General features: G+C 41.9%; 1 protein-coding gene across 4 annotated transcripts in view; it reads left to right on the forward strand.

The window, feature by feature from the left end:
* The window catches only part of MRE11 (MRE11 homolog, double strand break repair nuclease), a 346093-nt gene that overhangs the window by 277599 nt on the left and 50963 nt on the right, over nt 1-17531 (forward strand). For all 4 annotated transcript variants that reach the window (XM_069202423.1, XM_069202427.1, XM_069202425.1 and 1 more), the window contains 2 exons: nt 6155-6213; nt 12587-12654. In XM_069202423.1, coding sequence (XP_069058524.1) covers nt 6155-6213; nt 12587-12654 — 127 coding nt within the window. The remainder of the gene's footprint in view (nt 1-6154; nt 6214-12586; nt 12655-17531) is intronic.

The raw sequence follows: 17531 nt of genomic DNA on the forward strand, positions 1-17531 counted from the left end.
CCCAGAGTTCTCAAGAAGATCAAGAACAACGGGGCGCACATAATACTTGTGGCTCCTGACTGGGCATGAAGTGTCGGGTATTCCGAGCTACAGAGCATGGCTGCCGATCCTTCGAACAGACTGTCCTTTCGGGAGGATTTTCTTGCGTGGCAGCAGTTGACAGCTTTTGACCTTCCGCCAGAAGTCTGTAATGTAATCTTGGCAGCCAGGTGTCCCTCCACCAAAACGGTGTACACCTGTGGCATGGTAAACAGACAAGTCTGTTGACTCCCTTTTTGCCCTTATCTCTGAGGTCTTATTGTTTATCCTTTCTCTGGCCCAGCAGGGTTCTGCTATGGGCACTCTCAAAGGTTATCTATTTGCCTTTTCTGCTTTTTTGAGGTGTCTGATCAACCTTCATTGTTTAAATCTCCTATTTTAAAAAGGTTTCTTGAAGGTCTTACTCATGTTACCTCAGTCTCCATTTGTTATGCCTCAATGGGATTTAAATTTGGTTTTGACCTTTGATGTGCGCTCCTTTCAAGCCTCTCCACAGTTGTCCTCTCAGGCTTCTCACTTTGAAAACAGCCTTTCTTGTGGCCATTACATCTGCTAGCAGTGTGAGTGAGCTGCAGTCTTTGTCATCTAAGCAAACCTATCTTCCCATCTATCCTGATAAAGTGGTGCTTCGCACTAAGGCCTCCTTTTTGCCAAAAGTGGTCATGCTCTTTCATGTAGACCAATCCATCACCTTACCTACTTTTTATGCACCCCCACATCCTTCTAAGAGGAGAGACTCCACCGCCAGGACCCAAAAAGAGTGTTGGCGTTCTACCTTGATCGTACCAAATAGTTCCAGGTGGATGATTGACTGTTATGTGGATGCGAAGAAAGGTTGCGACCTGGAGAAGAGAATCATCTTGAAAAGGGTTGTACTCTGCATTTAAATGTACTACTGTACATTTTGTGCTAATTGTGTGCTAATTCTACCAAAGCTCAAGCTGCTACCACTGCGTTAGGGTGTGGAGTTCCAGTCCTTAAGGTGGGCATCTCTGCACACGTTTACTAAACACTACTGCCTGGACAGTCAAATCCATAGGACTGGCACTTTGCCCGTTCGGTCCTGCAGAACTTTTTAGTATGATCTTAGTTTGCATGCCCACATCTGGGGAAGGTATTTCTCGAGCATCTATTCGAAGGTAAGGTATCTGCAACTAGATGACTATCAGATGGACAAGTTACTTACCTTCAGTAGCGTCTTATCTAGTAGAGACAGTATCTAGTTGCAGATTCCTTATGACCCACTCATCCTCTCCACAAACTGATTTCTAGAGATAGGGACTCCCTTACAAGGCCCTAGTTTTGACACAGCAGTGGTCAGTGTTCTTAATGGCTCTGTACTTCTGGTGTGGAAAGTCGTGAAAAGAAGGTGACATCAGCACACGGGGTGGTGCCTATATAGGACCTGTGACATCATATCCAGCACCACCGATGCTGGACGCGGAACCGACCGATGCCACCTTGTGGCATGCAGGGTACTGCTTGAGAAGAATCTCCGGGTCCAGTCTGACACTTGGGGGAAATTCTAAGATAAGGAATCTGCAACTAGATATCGTCTCTGCCAGATAAGGCATTACCAAATGCAATTGACTTGTCCTTCAGCAGAATAAAAGAAGTCAAATGAATGTGAAGCATTTTCTTGATTTATTTCACCTCGTGATGTGCTAAGAGGCATTGAATTTAAAATCAGGAGCACAAAAATAAGTTCATTTTAATAAATAGATTAGTAGACTGCATCATCAATGAGCTAGCATTACTTCCGACATCATGCTTAAGTTTTCTGATTTAATTACTCCCTTGGTGAACTTGACCATTCCAGTGCTTTCATTGCACCTGTATACACACTGCAAGTCCATGGGCTTGAGGCAGAAAACATTTTGCTTCTATAAGCTTGCTAGCAAAGTCTGGCAAATGGACATTAGTAGAAGCAGAGGTATGAAACAGATTTGCTTATGTACATTCTCAACCAGGAACAGCTCTGTGTTGTGCCTAATACTAACTTGGTCCCAGTTGTCCATACGAAATGTTCTTCAGAGAGTCAGAGCTTTTTACTGGGGCAGCCTTGATTACATTGAAAGTAAAATTCACAGTCCCACTGACCCCTTGCAGAGTAATCCAGGGAATATGTATCTTTGATTTATAGCATAATGTTAACAAGTTTTATATCATACTTAAGTCCACAGTTTTGGTTGTATCTTAACACTAAATTTATTGTGATGGGTTGCCATAAGGTAATTTCGATCAGAAAAGCTGCATATAATATTTGTGGTACATAGGACAGATGAAGGAAAATTGACATAGTACAAAACAAATAAAACTAACATGAGTAGTAATGGCGGTGAGCAAAGACAGTGCTATTTGGAAGTTGACAGCAAGAGCAGATATGCGTAAATCTATTTTATATGGCCTGTGATATGTATATTTACAAAAAATGAAGATGGTATTAGACGATGATGTCTTTTTTTCTTAAAGTATCAGGATATGTTCCTTTAGTGCAGATTTGTAGTCCTGGAATGAGAGGCAAGCTCAAATTACTGATTCTCAAATTACAGGTGGAAGCGATCTGAGCGATTGTCAGTGGCTGAGATTAATTCAAGTAGTCCAACAATCACCTTGTTGTTTTTGAACTTTCTAAAAGTGGTGTTTTCAGAACTTTGGCTTAAAATCCGACTTTCCCATTCATTAAAGAGGATTTAAAATTACAGTTGTTTTGAGGCCAAACATGACTTCTCCAGCTGTTCCCAGTCAAAAGGTAGCACTTATTAAATGTAATTAGGTAACACAATGTTAACCTGTGGGAGAGGTAGGCCTCACAGTATTGAAAAACTAATTTGGGAGTTTTTCGCTTTCAGGACATGTAGAACTTTGAAGTACATGGCCAACTTTTTGAATACACTGCACCCTGCCCTGTGGGGTAAGGGAGTGGCACAGTAAGTGCTGCAGGCCCACGAGTAGTATTTCATTTACAGGCTCTCGGCACATGTTGTACCGCTGTAATAGGGACATATAAGTAAATTAAATGTACCAATCACCTGTAGGCCAATTTTTCCATGTTTGAAGTTGTGAGATCAAGTACATTAGCAATGGTTAGCAGTGGTAAAGTGCACAGAGTCCAAAAGCCACCAAAGACGAATTTCAGCAAACAGGAGGTGGTGAGGCAAAATGTTTTGGGGAAGACCACACCAAAGGCTGTCAGGTCTGACATAATCCTTTATAAATGGTGTAAAACTGTTTTTTACAAATGACTTATCTGTCCCACAGAGTATGGCCTCATTTATGAGGAATTGGGCCAGCAATATCCATCCAACATAAAGTGGGCCAATAGTATATATCAGACATGATTCAAACCAACTTTTATTCTCGCTTTCACTTTGGATAAAACCAGAGACTATTCTGAATCAAGACGTTCAAGAATGTTTGAGGTTGGATTCAGTTGGAGAGTCATGAATAATCTACCAAAGCCTGAAGCTTTTGTAAAAGCTAATTTGGGTTGGACTAAAGGTGCATTTTGTTTATACGGAGACAGACCAATAGAGAGTCCGAAGAATTGGGTAAATGCACTGTTAGATGATTTTGTGCTTTAAACAACTGTGCATTTTATTGAACTTTATTTATTGTTTGTTACAAGACATGGTCATAGTTTTTTGTTAACACAATTCAGATTAAATTTAGTCTCATGTTATACCCCATGTGGATGGGATTTGCCCAGACTAAACCTACTTTACTGTATTTTGAGCTTTTGTTGAATCATCAAAGCTGTTTAGTTTGTTGTAGGTTTTTATATAGCGCAGTTAAGTCAAGACTGACTACATGTTTTCAAATTATTCTTTGTTACATTGAGAATGACAGTTGATTTTTATATTATTTTTAAATTGTTTGTATATTGTTGAACTGTATTGTACTGTGTTCTTTTATGTTTTATTTTTTGCCAAAACCGAATAAAGACTTTTGATGATGATGCTCCTGAGTGATTGCCATTAGGTTTGGCAAGCATTCCACCCTTCAGATTCTTTTGTTTTTGCACGTCAAATACTGACCCTGACACTGCGTGACAGTCTAAACACTGAATGGCTACCCTTGTACTAATGCAAATGTGCAAGACACTGACAACAAGGCAAAGACAAAAGAGGATAACCCAAAGCCCCTTCAGTGAGTATTAGTTTGTATTATTATTAAGCTGTGGCAGACAGATGAAGATGTTCTTAGGATACATATAGAAAATAAGCATTGGCAAAGGCAATAGCTCTGTTGTTGGCTGCCAGCATTTTGGCAATTCTTGTGTTGTTTTGTCATAGTTTTTGCAAAACTTTATTGTTCAGGAATCTGCTGGGCCCTCATCAATCTAAAAAACACTGGCTAAAGGCAAAAATGTTTTGGTCTCAAAAAAGCACACATTCCCTTAGTACTCCCTGGCACCGAATTGAACTACTTTGTGGGAGCAAGTGCTACTTGTGAAAGGGCAGAAAGCTGCAACTCCACAATGAAGCCAGCGAGTGGCTGAAGTTGGTTGACATATTGCCCTATGTGGCATACTGAAGTTGGTGGAAGAAAGATATGAATGACACAACTCCAGACTAATGGATGAAGCCTGACTGAAAACCCCTATAAGTAATTATAAGCATAATTGTAATAAACTCAAAAAGTCATGCCTAACAGAAACTCAAAAAGCCAATCAGTATGGCATTGGCTGCCAGCCTCTTGACTTTACAAAAGAAGGCAAGAAAGAAAGAAGAGAGAGAAAGAAAGAAGAGAGAGAAAGAAAGAAGAGAGAGAAAGAAAGAAGGAAGAGGAAAGAAAGAAAGAGGGATGCCGGAAAGTAAGAAGGACCATAAATAAAGAAAGAGTAATGCAGGAAAGATAGAAGGAAAGAAGGAAAGAAATGAAAAAAAAATGAAAGGCAAAAAGAAGGAAGCAAAAAAGGAAAGAAAGGAATGGAATTAAAGATGGAAAGAAAGCAAAGATAGAAAAAAGATAGAAAGGGAGAAGAAAGCAAAGAATTAATGAAGGAATGAGAGACAGATAGTTAAGGTAGTGAAGACAGAACACACTTATCAGCCTATATCCAGAGTTTATGTGACTTGTTTGTAAGGTGTGAACTGGCATGGCTCCTCCGTAATAGTGGAGGAACGTTGCCCCCCCCCTGTTCAGAGTCAGACACTGAAAAATAAAATGATAATAAAATAATTGTATTATTATTTTATTTATCACTGTCTGACTAGAGCCATGGAATCTAGGGCCGAGTGGGCCCATGGAAGGCGGAGGAGTGGTGGGCACTGTAAGTGCGCATGTCAGTTTCAATGGCCATCTTAGGACGGCCAAACTGACATGCGCACTTACATTTCTCCAACCCAGCTGTGTTACGGAGCCAGGTGGAGAAATGGCTCAGGCTTCTTGTGCCTGAGCGAGCTTCGGACCAGCCCACTCAGGCCAGTCCTGGTGAACATAAGGGCAGACAAACTCAGCCGGTGGTGCCTGACAAATTACTTTTTAAATCCCAAAGGGGCGCAGGGCATCTTCCAGCAATAGGAAGAACCCTAGCTAGATCTTTCCCCACTTCAGAGAATGTGCACTGTCAAAACTTTTGCATGCTGGAGTTTCCAAAATGTCTCCCTTGGAGATGCATTCCAGCTACAGTGGAGCTCATGACTCTTGTATATGCCTTTCCTCCTCCACCTCCCCTGTCCTGAGTTCATGAATGACTTGTCCCAAGTTATTTTACTCCCTGAGGAGTGGGCCAAGAGAGAGTGGTACCTGGACATCTGGGCATGAACATCAAATACTAGGAAGTAATAATGAGTGGTAAGTCCGGTTTCACACAATATTCCTCATTTTCGAGGGGCGCTAAAATCTCTTGCGGTAATGGCGGTACTTGCAGTAATGGTACTGCCACATCCTCTCTTTGATCCTGGTAAGACCGCTAACCTCAGAATGACGGGTCATGCTCGTAACTATAGGTTTATATAAATAAATGTGTATAGAAGTGAGGTACACTTCCATTTGTACTGCATTTATTTATTCACGTGCTGCTTAGTTGTTTATATCAATTTGTTGATGTGCTGTACTGTTATCTACTCATGCAATGATTTATTTTCTAATCACATCCGTTTCTTTTTAGCCTTTAAATCGTCAAGACAGCCTTCCTCCAGAAGTATTCCGACTAGAAATTATTCCGAGGTAAACCTTTTAACCTCCTGCGGGGTGACAACCAAGAAAGACATTATAACAAATTGAATTCCCTTGATAAATGATTTTGTTCTAATGGGCACCATTTATTGCAGTGCCGGTCACGCGCAAATCTGCATTCCATTTTAGACTCGTTGACCTCGGAGACTGACCCCGTTCAGATTCCTGCACTGTTAACAAACTGTCTCGTGCTCTTAGATTAATTGGGGTGTCTTCTGAGAAATGGTACTTCTGTTATCTCATCTTCTGCTTTTAACGTGTTTTTATGCAGACAACAGTAAAATGGTTTTAAAGGTAAAAGTGACTGAACGCTAAGTTTCATAGTGGGGGCGACAACACATTTTTTTCTAGTAATTTGTTTTTTCTACTATAGTCATCTTAATTACTTTATGGATTAGCTCTTGGCTGTGAATAGGCCATTCTCAGTGATCATTTGTTTTTGTGGCATAAGGCCGACCAACCAATCTGTGCGCGTGTCCCTTGCAACCCAATATTTTCATTGCCCTGATAAATGTAGACAAATGCAATGCAGACGAACTATGCATACTTATTACCTAAAGTACACTCTTTCTTTGGCCAGATGTGTCCAGCATTGATCTACAGGGCCATTTACAATTTTTAAGAGCTCCACATAGGATAGATCACAGATCTAGAGGTAGTGCTTATCATGAAAAATTGCATGAATATGTGTTTGGTGGATCAAAGTTTTGATAGTCCTGGTATAGGCTATGGTGAAGGGTATTTTCTGATTTAATTTTCATTTCTATTAAAGTTAAGTAATTCAACATCAAATATGTATCTACTCTAAGCACCGTTTTGTGTTTTCGCGTCTGCTGTAGTTTGTTCAAACACCAATCCTTATGATTTCAATTTGATGGCCTTACATGTTTCCAAGTGTCCGTCTGATTCCGGAAATTATTATTACCCAGCCAGTATAAACCAGGTGGCACCCGAGTGACTGGCTGCAGGGCCACCAAGCCGTTTATATGAGCTGTGTAAGGACGCCTGTAATGTGAACTTACACTAGGAAGTGCCATTCATCTATTTTTTAAATTCTGTTCTTTCGCATTTGTTTGAAGCGTTTTTGTATTTTATTTTTCATTTTTATACCAGCCAAAGTCTGGCTTCAAGGTTGTATGTCTGAAGATGAAAATACTGACCATCTGAAATATCGACTACCCAAATATCATGACTATAAGTATAGGTAAGCATAGGTTACCTATAGTTAAATTCACATCCAACTGCCATGAAGACATATCTATATATATAACAGGTTTGCAGACTGAATTGGATGATAAACAGTCACTCATATCCAGTGTCTGCTCCTTGTGCCTTCTTCACAGCATGAGTCAATAGCCCATGAACACCTCTTTTCAGCATTCTGAACGTCAAAGTTAAGGAACGACACTCATGCTGTTGCAAGTGTACACACAATAACCTACTGTTTTTTCAGCATTTCATATTATTCTTTACATGACTATGCATGATCATATTTCATATGGCAGCATTTGGACAACAAAACCTCTTATTAGCAAAAAGGTGGATTAAGGTACATCCATGAATGAATTCTGTGTTGATGTCCTTCTTCGATTTCACTGTTCATGCAACCATCCATCCCCAGGCTTCAAGACAGCAGTGCAGGCTCTGCTGTGCACGCATCTTGACCGGCTCAGTGGAGTGCTAGCCTGGAGTTGCGTAAGCCACACCTTGCATACAGCAGCACATCTAAAAAAAGCAAGGCATTAAACCATACCATCGCTCACTTTTTCATCGTATCCTGGGATTGTATCCCAGAAAATATAAAACTGAATATAAACCTTCTTTCCTGCAAAAAAGACTTGAAAATACCCTTTTCAGGTTAAATCTCCAACAGTGCCCCTATTCTTAATCTTGCTGCTTCCGTTGTAATGTAAATTTTATTATAAGAGTAAAGCGTTCCGCTGCCTATCCGTATAGGTTCACGCTCTAAAAATACAAAAGATAAATACCGCCTTTCCTGTGTCCCTGTATCTTTGTCTTTAGATCATAACAAGGCAGTGAGGTTGAATTTCAAACTCAAAAAGGATTTGTGAGAAATGGCACTCTTGCCATCTTGTACCATATACAAACAAGGTCAACATTTGTGGATTTGTTGCAGGAGGTCAGCACTCTGGCGATCTTGTGTAGTAGTTTCATCAATGGTATTATCCCCCCTCCTGTGCAGATGAACCAGAATCCTCTCAAGATCCCCCTCATTTTACTTAGTTAAACCCTTATTGAGCAGCCAATAATTCAACCAATACATTTAACTCAAGGCTAATCAGTGAGAATATCTGGTCTATATTCACACAAGTTTCACAGCCTAGTGTGAGACATGATTTTTTATCTTGCCTTAAGTAATGGTATGCGCTGCAGAAGACTTATCAAGTACTATTTTCTGTCTAAACTAAGCATGAAAAGATACAACTTGGACTTACACTATCTAGCCTATTGTCTTTAATTGCAAGTTGAAGGTGGTCTTGTAGGCATGGGTCAAGACCTTACTTATAAACCTTAAATAATTTAGGCATTAGTATCTCAGTGTGTTCACTGCTAAATTCCTATGTTATTTAGCCCGGCCAGGTATTCTAGAACCCACAATTTCTATAATGGCATTTTGATCTCTAAATCACTGACAAATTATTGCCCACTTTATCAGCTTGAATGATCTCAAGACTCCTTTTGTGACTAATGTGTATAATACATAACATGTTTATTGGACCCCCATTTTTCATAGTCCAGCACAGTTATTTAAACATCTCATTGATATTGGTGTGGTGTCTTCTCATCAACCTTGTTGTGTATTTGATTGCACCTGGGTTCTCAATTTATAAGCCATTAAGTAAAAACAAGCTGCAGCATTCAGACAAATACATACAGCATGGCTAACAGTCTCAGGAGTCCCAAGATTAATTTTTATTCTTGCATCATTATTAAAAAAATATAAAAAAAAAAAAAATTAAAATAAAGGGATGCACAGGCAATGCAACACATTTTCATGGTTCATAGGTATTTGTTTTCACTACTAAAATAGAAAATCAATTTCTGAATCACTTTCAATGATTGCTTTAGTGTTTTTTTTGTTTTACTTAACTGATTCCAATCATAGCAACAATGAATTTTCATAGGAGCTTGTTCTGTGAAGATTGCCCTTAATACACAGGCCATTTCTCTTCCTGGGACCAATATCACTGTGTCAAATGAACATGACGTGAACATTGTATTTTCAGGTGTCAATTTTAAGAGGCAGTTAGCCAGATCTAATTAGTTTCTATACGTAAGGGCTGATTTCAATTGAGAAGAAACTAAAATGTTATTTGCATGTAATTGTATCTATTGTATAGTAGTAGATATTAAATAGGTATTCATTATTGTTGTGATCACCTTCTTTTTAATTCTACATGAATGAAACACAAACATACATGCATTTTTCACAGTCCCAGCTGTGATCACCAGGGGTTGTGATACTATTGTCAATAGTTACATATAGAATAAAGTACTGCCTATTGTACGTTATAAGGATATTGCAAGTCACTAAGGAGTTCCGTGACCATATAAAGCAAAAAAGCTGAAGGTTGAGTTCCTTTATAAGGTTTTGGAACTCTGAGGTGACTTATAATATCCTTATCGTGTACGACAGGGGGTACTTTAATCCTTATAATACATGGTCACACCAGCACCCTTTCCACAAACCACTTAAATCCTTGGTGTGTATCACTTTGATAGGAAAGAGAGGACATGTTTGCAAACATGGTGAATACAATGAGAAACTCTAGTGCAAGATTAAACACATCAAAAAAGATGTTAAGTACTATTCCAAAAAAATACTACAATCAGTTTAATACAAACTCAGAATGTGTACAAACATGCAGAAAGACTCTTAACTTTTCTATAATTAACTAAGGAGTGCAGAAGATAAACATATTGCCATAAAGATCTTCTTTTTGTTTGTCACTGTACAGCTAGAAATGCAGAGGAGAAGAAAAAAAAACTGTGCTTCAGTTTGGTCTTTAAACAGCTGATTTAATTATGCCTCAAATCTGATCTGCCTTCCCCTCAGTTGCTTGTACTGGCACCAGTCATTATGATGTCAGAAATGCACTTTAATAAGTTATTACTGTTGAGTCACTAAAAAATTGTTTAACATAGGTGACTGAGTGCAACACAAGTTGCCTATTAAAAAGAAATTAGAGGCAGGTTTTTATATAGGGATTGCAGAATCTCATGTATTTTAACTGTAAATAAATTGCAGGTTAAGTAACCTTGGACTTTGTATCAAATACTTAAGGCTCTTATATTTGATTGATTTATTGTTTTAACCTATTTTACATCAATATTTTTATGAATACATTTTGTGAGGTTGAGTTCCATATTAGCACCTCTATAGGTCCTTTTTAGATTACAGAAACCTTACATTTTGATAGGATTAGCTTTGTTTTTATATGTACAACTTAAGTGTTATGCTACTAGTTTTAACCTATCACCTTCTGACATGTTTAGCGTAATTTGACTCAATTGTACAGCCAAAAGGGGTATTTAGGTTTATGATAGATCCTTATGAAAGAGAACCACTGATGTTGGCTAAGAAATAATTAAAATACCGCAGCCCAGGCACCCTTGCAATGGAACTAATCTGTTACAGGAATGTGTTTTTATCAGTAAACGTCTTTCCACCCTACCTTTGCCCTCAAATAATGGTTGTCTGTTGAGGACATTTGAGCCAGATACACATTGCCTCAAATGCCACTTAGCACCAATCTAATTGGTGAGGCCAAATAGAAGGATTACATTCTGTTAACTTCCTCAGACCCTACATAGGCTGAAATGACAAACTTAACTCAAAGCTGTCTCAGAAGGGCCTGCAGCATGCCATGAAAACTCAGTCTCTTATGTGAAACTGAGTTAATATCTCCTGGTAATTGATAGATTTGATAAAGTGGTAAATAACTTTGATTTCAGGGATGTACTATGGGTGAACAAGACGTGTGGATCAGTGCTAAAGGGGAAGTGATTATCTTAGAGTATAGTGATATTATGTCTAAGATATCCAGTGCCTCACATTTTTTACGCAGTTGAAAGCTTGAGGCTAGAGACCGTTAGAGCACATATCAAGTAAAAGCAGCAGAAATTATCAAGCTGAGTTAGAAATGAAAAAATGATCGATGAGTCTGAACATAGGGCTTTGTTCGCAGTTTTGAAAGTCACATTCCCAGAGAAGGGTAGACGGTAGAAAGTCTTGCAAGCAACTGAAGTAGTAAAACTAAATTCCCAATGGAAGAATATGCAAGGCCTATTATTTTTATTGTGAAGCAAGGGGAGAAGGAAGATTCAGTAATTGATTATAAAGGGCCTGATTACAGTGGATGGGATACTCTGTGACAAACCTGACGGATATCCCTCCTGCCGTATTACAAGCTCCATTATATCCTATGGAACTTGTAAAACGGCGGGAGGGATATCCGTCACGTTTGTGACAGAGTATCCCATCTTCCAACGTCGTAATCAGTCCCTAAGTCTTGAGAGGTGACAAGCACATTCAAGGAAAGGTGTAGTTTTCTCAGTTGTCTTAGATGTTGAAAAGTTTCTCCTAGATGGATTGGGAGGAGAGGAGGCATCATTATAAAGCCCTGAACCAGACAAAGTAGAGTAATTGTACAATGGAAAGAATAAATGTTAGATTTATAAAGTCCTCAGTTACTCAGCTGTGTGCCCGTGCTGATGATCTCCAGAGGTCAATTGCTAAATCGCACTAGACTAAGGCAAAACGTTGGGTTTTAATGCCTTTCTAAACAGGGCTTCCTGGGAGAAGCCTCAGGGTGTGGGAAGGCAAATTCCATTCCTTGTTGCAAGCACCGAAAAGGTGTGAACCTGCACCTAACTTTCTTGAAATATTGGACCCTAACTCAGTGCTCCGACGTAGACCGAAGGCAATGGTGAATCCTATTAATCAAGTCCTCAGGCCCTGTTTGTAGAAGACCTAGTGTATAAGGACCACCACCTTAAGAAGGGTCCTCTTATGTGATTGCCAGTGCAAATTCATACAAATGCTGGTAACAGATTCCATTCTGTGAATGCCCAAAATGAAGTGCTGCAGGATTTTGTACTGTCCGATCAAACACAGAATTCGTTTTTAGTGTTCACAGGATAGAGATTAAAAGGCAGTATATATGCATATAAGATGTGTGAACATTTAATGGTAATTCAAAAACCATGGTGAAACAAGTAATTACTGAAACATGGGAAAATATACTTTCATTATTGCCTGAATCTCATAATTTAGCAAATCAGTTATGAATATAGTTTAAACATCAAAGACTATATAAGAAAAATGTGTTTGTCTTTTCAGGATATCGTTGACGATGATTCTGATGTAGAAGAAGTTTCCTTTTCCCTCCCCCCCAAGGTGGATCGAAGGTAGGCTGTGATTTTTGCACTGTGATATTCCTCAACTAAAAGATCTGCATGATGTGTTTGAAATGGTAATTGCAGCACTTACGAGCTGTTCCGCGATCAAGGCAATTGGTATCTTAGTATGCCTTTAAATATGTGCTTCACCAAGCATTCTCTTTCTGTATTTTAAAGAGACCTTGAGCTGCTGTGTTTACTATTATACTTAAAAGATCTGTGATCCTTGTGACAGCATTAACAGATGTGTTTTTTTTCATGTAGGAAGACTATTCGTTTGCATTGCTTTGGTTTTCTGTTAATGTTTTCTGTTAGCACATCACACTCAAAATAAAGGGCCTCATTACGACCCTGGGGCCGGCTGTAACACCGCCAACAGACTGGCGGTGTTACTCCAGCTTTTATGACCGTGGCGCAATAGCCACAACCATACTGCCGGCCCCTCCACTATACCGCCAGGCTTTTGCCTGTCGGTCATAATCCCCAGGACAGTGGTGCAAGCACCGCTGTCCTGGGGATTATGAGTCCCCGACCGCCAGCCTGGCCATAGTGGTAAACACCGCCACGGAAAGGCTGGTGGTAAGGGGGACTTGTGGTGCCCCTATGGGCCCCTGCACTGCCCATACACTTGGCATGGGCAGTGCAGTGGCCCCCAGGCATAGCCCTGTCGCGCATTTCACTGCCTGAATTTTGGGCAGTGAAATGCGCGACGGGTGCTTCTGCACCCGCTGCACATCAGCATTGCCGCCGGCTCTATTACGGGCCGGCAGCAATGTTGATGTGATTTTTCCACTGGGCCAGCGGGCCGAAACGCTGTTTCCGTCCGCTGGGCCAGCGGAAAAGTCATAATAGGGAGCCAGAAATACTGCCAGCACTGGCGGTATTCTGTCTCCCGCATCCTCGGCGGTCTTTTTAAAAGACCGCCGAGGTTGTAATGAGGGCCAAAGTCTTTTACGTTACAAACATTACTGATTGTCCAAGGAAGGTCACATTCATTTTTTGTTCAAGCAGTTTACCTATGAGGACTATCGGTCTGTCAGCCTGAAATAATGCATATCCTTTTTTAAGATGTGCTGCAGAATAGCCTGAAAGCGTAAATCCTTTTTAGGTCGATCGTTAGCGTTTGACCTGCTGTATACTTAAGTATGGCCTTTAAAAATTCTTGCTGTCTAGTGCTCAGTTCTGCCTTTTTCTCCCTCCTTTTTCTGTTTCAGAAACGTAACCTACTACTGTATTGTTCCACTTTGGTTTCTTTATCTGTTGCTGTGAAATACTTTTTTTTTTTTTTTTACATTTCTTTGATGCTCCCTGTGAGAAAGTAGCCTCTTTCTAGCCTTGTTACCCCCACTTTGGGCCTGTTTGTGAGTGTATGTCAGGGTGTTTTCACTGTCTCACTGGGATCCTGCTAGCCAGGACCCAGTGCTCATAGTGAAAACCCTATGTTTTCAGTATGTTTGTTATGTGTCACTGGGACCCTGATAGTCAGGACCCCAGTGCTCATAAGTTTGTGACCTATATGTATGTGTTCCCTGTGTGATGCCTAACTGTCTCACTGAGGCTCAGCTAACCAGAACCTCAGTGGTTATGCTCTCTCTGTACAAATTGTCACTAACAGGCTAGTGACCAATTTAACCAATTTACATTGGCATACTGGAACACCCTTATAATTCCCTAGTATATGGTACTGAGGTACCCAGGGTATTGGGGTTCCAGGAGATCCCTATGGGCTGCAGCATTTCTTTTGCCACCCATAGGGAGCTCTGACAATTCTTACACAGGCCTGCCACTGCAGCCTGAGTGAAATAACGTCCATGTTATTTCACAGCCATTTTACACTGCACTTAAGTAACTTATAAGTCACCTATATGTCTAACCTTTACCTGGTAAAGGTTGGGTGCTAAGTTACTTAGTGTGTGGGCACCCTGGCACTAGCCAAGGTGCCCCCACATTGTTCAGGGCCAATTCCCCGGACTTTGTGAGTGCGGGACACCATTACAAGCTTGAACTACATATAGGTCACTACCTATGTGTAGCTTCACAATGGTAACTCCGAATATGGCCATGTAACATGTCTAAGATCATGGAATTGCCCCACCAATGCCATCCTGGTATTGGGGAGACAATCCCATGATTCCCCGGGTCTCTAGCACAGACCCGGGTACTGCCAAACTGCCTTTCCCAGGGTTTCACTGCAGCTGCTGCTGCTGCCAACCCCTCAGACAGGTTTCTGCCCTCCTGGGGTCCAGGAAGGCAGAACAAAGGACTTCCTCAGAGAGAGGGTCTTACACCCTCTCCCTTTGGAAAAAGGTGTCAGGGCTGGGGAGGAGTAGCCTCCCCCAGCCTCTGGAAATGCTTTGATGGGCACAGATGGTGCCCACCTCTGCATAAGCCAGTCTACACCGGTTCAGGGATCCCCCAGCCCTGCTCTGGCGCGAAACTGGACAAAGGAAAGGGGAGTGACCACTCCCCTGACCTGCACCTCCCCTGGGAGGTGCCCAGAGCTCCTCCAGTGTGCTCCAGACCTCTGCCATCTTGGAAACAGAGGTGCTGCTGGCACACTGGACTGCTCTGAGTGGCCAGGGCCAGCAGGTGACGTCAGAGACTCCTTCTGATAGGCTCCTTCAGGTGTTGCTAGCCTATCCTCTCTCCTAAGTAGCCAAACCCTCTTTTCTGGCTATTTAGGGTCTCTGCTTTGGGGAATTCCTTAGATAACGAATGCAAGAGCTCATCAGAGTTCCTCTGCATCTCTCTCTTCACCTTCTGCCAAGGAATCGACTGCTGACCGCGCTGGAAGCCTGCAAAACTGCAACAAAGTAGCAACGATGACTACTGCGACACTGTAACGCTGATCCAGCCGCCTTCTCGACTGTTTTCCTGGTGGTGCATGCTGTGGGGGTAGTCTGCCTCCACTCTGCACTAGAAGTTCCGAAGAAAACCCGTGGGTCGACGGAATCTTCCCCCTGCAACCGCAGGCACCAAAGAATTGCATCACCGGTCCTCTGGGTCTCCTCTCAGCACGACGAGCGAGGTCTCTTGAACTCAGCAACTCTGTCCAAGTGACTCCCACAGTCCAGTGACTCTTTAGTCCAAGTTTGGTGGAGGTAAGTCCTTGCCTCCCCACGCCAGACTGCATTGCTGGGAACCGCGTGTTTTGCAGCTACTCCGGCTCCTGTGCCCTCCACGAAGATTTCCTTTGTGCACAGCCAAGCCTGGGTCCACGGCACTCTAACCTGCATTGCACGTTCTCCTGAGTTGTCCTCCGGCGGCGTGGGACTCTCTTGTGCAACTTCGGGTGAGCACCGTTTCACTCCACTTCGTAGTGCCTGTTCCGGCACTTCTGCGGGTGCTGCCTGCTTCTGAGAGGGCTCCTCGTCTTGCTGGGCGCCCCGTCTGTCCCCTCACGCAATTGGCGACATCCTGGTCCCTCCTGGGCCACAGCAGCACCCAAAAACCCTAACCGCGAGCTTTGCAGCTAGCAAGGCTTGTTTGCGGTCTTTCTGCGGGAAAACACTTCTGCACGACTTTTCACGACGTGGGACACCTATCCTCCAAAGGGGAAGTTTCTAGCCCTTGTCGTTCTTGCAGAATCTTCAGCTTCTACGGTCCAGTAGCAGCTTCTTTGCACCCACAGCTGGCATTTCCTGGGCATCTGCCCACTCTCGACTTGATCGTGACTTTTGGACTTGGTCCCCTTGTTCCACAGGTACCCTCGTCTGGAAATCCATCGTTGTTGCATTGCTGGTTTTGGTCTTTCCTGCAGAATTCCCCTATCACGACTTCTGTGCTCTTTGGGGAACTTTAGTGCACTTTGCACTCACTTTTCAGGGTCTTGGGGTGGGCTATTTTTCTAACCCTCACTGTTTTCTTACAGTCCCAGCGACCCTCTACAAGGTCACATAGGTTTGGGGTCCATTCGTGGTTTGCATTCCACTTTTGGAGTATATGGTTTGTGTTGCCCCTATCCCTATGTGTCCCCATTGCATCCTATTGTAACTATACATTGTTTGCACTGTTTTCTATTGCTATACTGCATATTTTTGGTATTGTGTACATATATCTTGTGAATATTTGCTATCCTCATACTGAGGGTACTCACTGAGATACTTTTGGCATATTGTCATAAAAATAAAGTACCTTTATTTTTAGTATATCTGTGTATTGTGTTTTCTTATGATATTGTGCATATGACACTAGTGGTACTGTAGGAGCTTCACTCGTCTCCTAGTTCAGCCTAAGCTGCTCTGCTAAGCTACCTTTTCTATCAGCCTAAGCTGCTAGACACCCCTATACACTAATAAGGGATACCTGGGCCTGGTGCAAGGTGTAAGTACCCCTTGGTACCCACTACAAGCCAGTCCAGCCTCCTACACTCCCTTTCACTGTGTGTGTTTTAGACTGGTGGCTGCCTGCGTTTTGCAGCATTCCGTTCCTCCCACCTCCTTTCATCCCCGACAATGTGGCTTTTTCCAGTGCTGTCCTCGTTGCTTTCTCTCTCTAGGGGCCCATACCTGCCAGCACCACGACATTGCATACAGGGCATTGCTTATCTTTATTGTGGCCATAAATCTTCTCAGACTGCTCTGCTAACTTCATTAGAGCTTTGTTGAAATGCAAGGCAAAAATGCTAGTTTTTAGTGGTTTGGTATTCGACTAGCAAGAACTACTGTATGGTGGGAATTTCTCTAAAATGTAAACCAACTCTGCAGCTGACTTCATGGGTTTCTAAATGCATAATGACTCTTCCTACTTGTGAAGGTTTCAGGTGAATGGAGTTTAAACATACTGTTGTTGCAACTATTAAGGTCATTTCCTTGATGCCTGCGGGCTTCCTGAGTCCGCCCTCATTGCTTATTAACGGCACCCGGGTGGCCTGCTGCTGCTGGGCA

Source organism: Pleurodeles waltl, chromosome 8 (assembly GCF_031143425.1).
Source record: "Pleurodeles waltl isolate 20211129_DDA chromosome 8, aPleWal1.hap1.20221129, whole genome shotgun sequence".
NCBI lineage: Eukaryota > Metazoa > Chordata > Amphibia > Caudata > Salamandridae > Pleurodeles > Pleurodeles waltl.